Below are 2,486 nucleotides of genomic sequence, written 5' to 3'. Positions count from 1 at the left end.
GGGTGTTGATGACGCTGGCCCCTGGGATGGAGAGGGGACAGCAGCGGGTAAGCCCCATGACACCCCTTCCCCAGGATGGCTGGCTTGTCCCAGGGAGGTCAAGAGCCCCCCCCCACCTACCCGCCGACTCCAAGGCGTAGTCGACCATCCCCACGCGGTCCTCACTGTAGCGCTTCAGGGCTTGACCCACGATGAGGTGCACTTGCTGCGGCAGGAGCAGAGGGCACAAGAGGGGTGAAGGGCTGGGGCAGGCGTACTGCCGCCCACCCGCCTCCACCCCACGGGGACGGAGAGGGCACAAGGACCTTCCCACAGAACAGCCAGGGGATGAATCACCACAGCAAAAACGAGAGGACACGCATTTGGCTGGGAAGCTTCGTTAGAGGTTGCTAAAAATACCCCAGATAAGAAGCGCTGTGCAATGAAGGGGCAGCACCCAGGCATGCTGGGCTCGCCTGTCCCCATCCCAAGGGGCAGACTGGCCCCAGATCCACCGGTGGGTACCAGACAAAAACCGACAGCCCACCTGATCACCACCACAGCATCATCTGCTTGTCGCCCCTACCCCGTTCCATGGGATCCCCATCTGGAAAATCTGGGAGCCAACCAGAGCATCCCTCAGGAGCCAACCCCAGGAGCTGGGACCTTGCAGCACCGCTCTAGGTCTAAACTTTACAGTGTGCAAAAAGCCAGCGCAGGCTGCGGGGCTGCTAATCCTGCTTGATCCCTCCCTCCTCGGGGAATTGCCAACAACTCTTTCCAAAGCAAGCAGGCTCATTTTTTCCCATGGTGTCATTCTGCTGAAATGCTTTGCCCCAAATGACTCTGCGGCGCTGCTGAAGGAGGGAGGTAAGCAAGATGTTCAACCCATGGACATGTTGCTGGCACCTGCCCTGCTTCTGGGTGAAAGATGCACAAGCAGAAACTTGGATTTTAAGACCGCAAGAGCCTCGCAGGCATGCGGATATCACCACCTACGATCCAGGGGAGGCTGATGGCAGAGAAGGGATGGAGGAGTTTCAGGTATGCTCTTGCCAGGTGGGATGCAAGTTCAGGATTGATGTCCCAGCCCTAAAGGCTGTCCCCCGGCTCAGCCATCTGCCAGGCACGCCTGCCAGCTCCACCCAACACCATGCCCGTGGCCACCACCATGTCCCCAGAGCTCAGGCCAGATCTCACCTCCTCTGTCACCCCTGTGGTTCCCCCTTGCCGCAGGGCCACTCCGATGCCGGCCTGAGCATCCCGCGCCGACAGCCTCCGGTCCTCCACGACTTTGGCCAGGATCTTGCGCTCCAGGGCCTGGAGCTCTGCTTGCAAATCTTCCCGCTGGAGGACAAGGCTGGCGGCACCGTCCCGCTGCGACAGGAACCGGCTGACCCATGCCGGGAACTGCGCTTCCACCTGAAACAGTGGGGACAGAGCTCAGCCTCAGGGCAGGGACCCTCGCGCCTCCCTCTGCCAAACAGGGTGGGGACCGGGGACTCACGTCAGCCCGCACCGCCTTCAGCTGCTCCAGCATCCCCTCCACGTGCTTCCCCATCACCTCCTGGTCCGACTTGAGGCCCGTCAGCTCCCTCCTCAGCGCTGCCACCTCCTGCTCCAGCTTGCCCACCTCCCGCTGGAAGCTCCCTCGCAGGCCCTCCTGCGCCGAGCTGTGCCGACAGAAAGGCAACAAAGTCATGCGCCAACAGTCCCAGCTCCCCTCTGCAAACTGGGGGAGGAGGTTCATCCCCCATCACCCCATCTCCAGCCCCAAATGGTTTTAATTGCTGTGGCAATGACCTCTTCTACTGCTTCCCACGGGGCCACCTCACCCCTTGGCTGAAGGGCCACGTTCCCCATGGTGGTGCAAAATGACGGTGGCGAAGCCAATTTGCTGCAATTGCCCTTTGAGCCCTGCTGCCAGCCAGGGCACTTTCTTGTTGACATACCCACATATCCATCCCTCCTTTCCCCCTAAGATTGTACCTCTCAACCTCTCCTGTGCCCTGAGCAAACCAGACCTGGAAACCCCTCCTAAGCCTTTGTGGGGATTTCACCCTGCTACCTGCTTGCCCCTAACAGGGCGGCCGCTCTGCCCGGACAGCCAGCGTTACCTCTGCCACTCCGAGTTCAGCTCCAGCAAGCGCGCCTCCATCTCCTGCCAGGAGAAGGGGAAGGGGTGAGACCTGTGATGCCGGTGATGAAGACGTCCTGCCCGGGTACCACCGCACGCTCGTCCCCCTACCTGAGAGGCTTGTGCCATCTTCCCCAGGCGCCGGTCTAAATCCCTCTGCACGTGGGCTCGGAGGGCATCCAGCTCTCCCTGCAGGGTGAGGAACATCAGAGCCTGGCCCCACATGCCCCCATCTCCCCGTGTGCCCCCCGTGCCCCTCACCTGGAAGTGGCTGGTCACGTCAGCGCGGAGATGCTCCTTCAGCCCCGCGTCCCGGCGGCTCATCAGCCCCTCCAGCAGTGCCAGGACGTCTCCCGGGGGCGGCTCTCCC

General features: G+C 61.9%; 1 protein-coding gene across 1 annotated transcript in view; it reads right to left on the bottom strand.

The window, feature by feature from the left end:
* SUN2 (Sad1 and UNC84 domain containing 2) overlaps positions 1-2,482 on the bottom strand; it is a gene marked incomplete at its 5' end in the record, with an annotated part of 4,407 nt that extends 1,925 nt beyond the window's left edge. Inside the window, 7 exons of the mRNA XM_009578951.1 lie at positions 4-21; positions 121-205; positions 1,180-1,401; positions 1,487-1,652; positions 2,097-2,140; positions 2,228-2,305; positions 2,378-2,482. Of these exons, the coding sequence (XP_009577246.1) occupies positions 4-21; positions 121-205; positions 1,180-1,401; positions 1,487-1,652; positions 2,097-2,140; positions 2,228-2,305; positions 2,378-2,482 (718 nt within the window). The remainder of the gene's footprint in view (positions 1-3; positions 22-120; positions 206-1,179; positions 1,402-1,486; positions 1,653-2,096; positions 2,141-2,227; positions 2,306-2,377) is intronic.
* Positions 2,483-2,486: the final 4 nt, after the last annotated feature.

Source organism: Fulmarus glacialis, unplaced genomic scaffold, assembly GCF_000690835.1.
Source record: "Fulmarus glacialis isolate BGI_N327 unplaced genomic scaffold, ASM69083v1 scaffold32305, whole genome shotgun sequence".
Classification (NCBI taxonomy): domain Eukaryota; kingdom Metazoa; phylum Chordata; class Aves; order Procellariiformes; family Procellariidae; genus Fulmarus; species Fulmarus glacialis.
The sequence above is the reverse complement of the archived record's forward strand: the minus strand, read 5'-3'. Positions and strand labels throughout refer to the sequence as shown.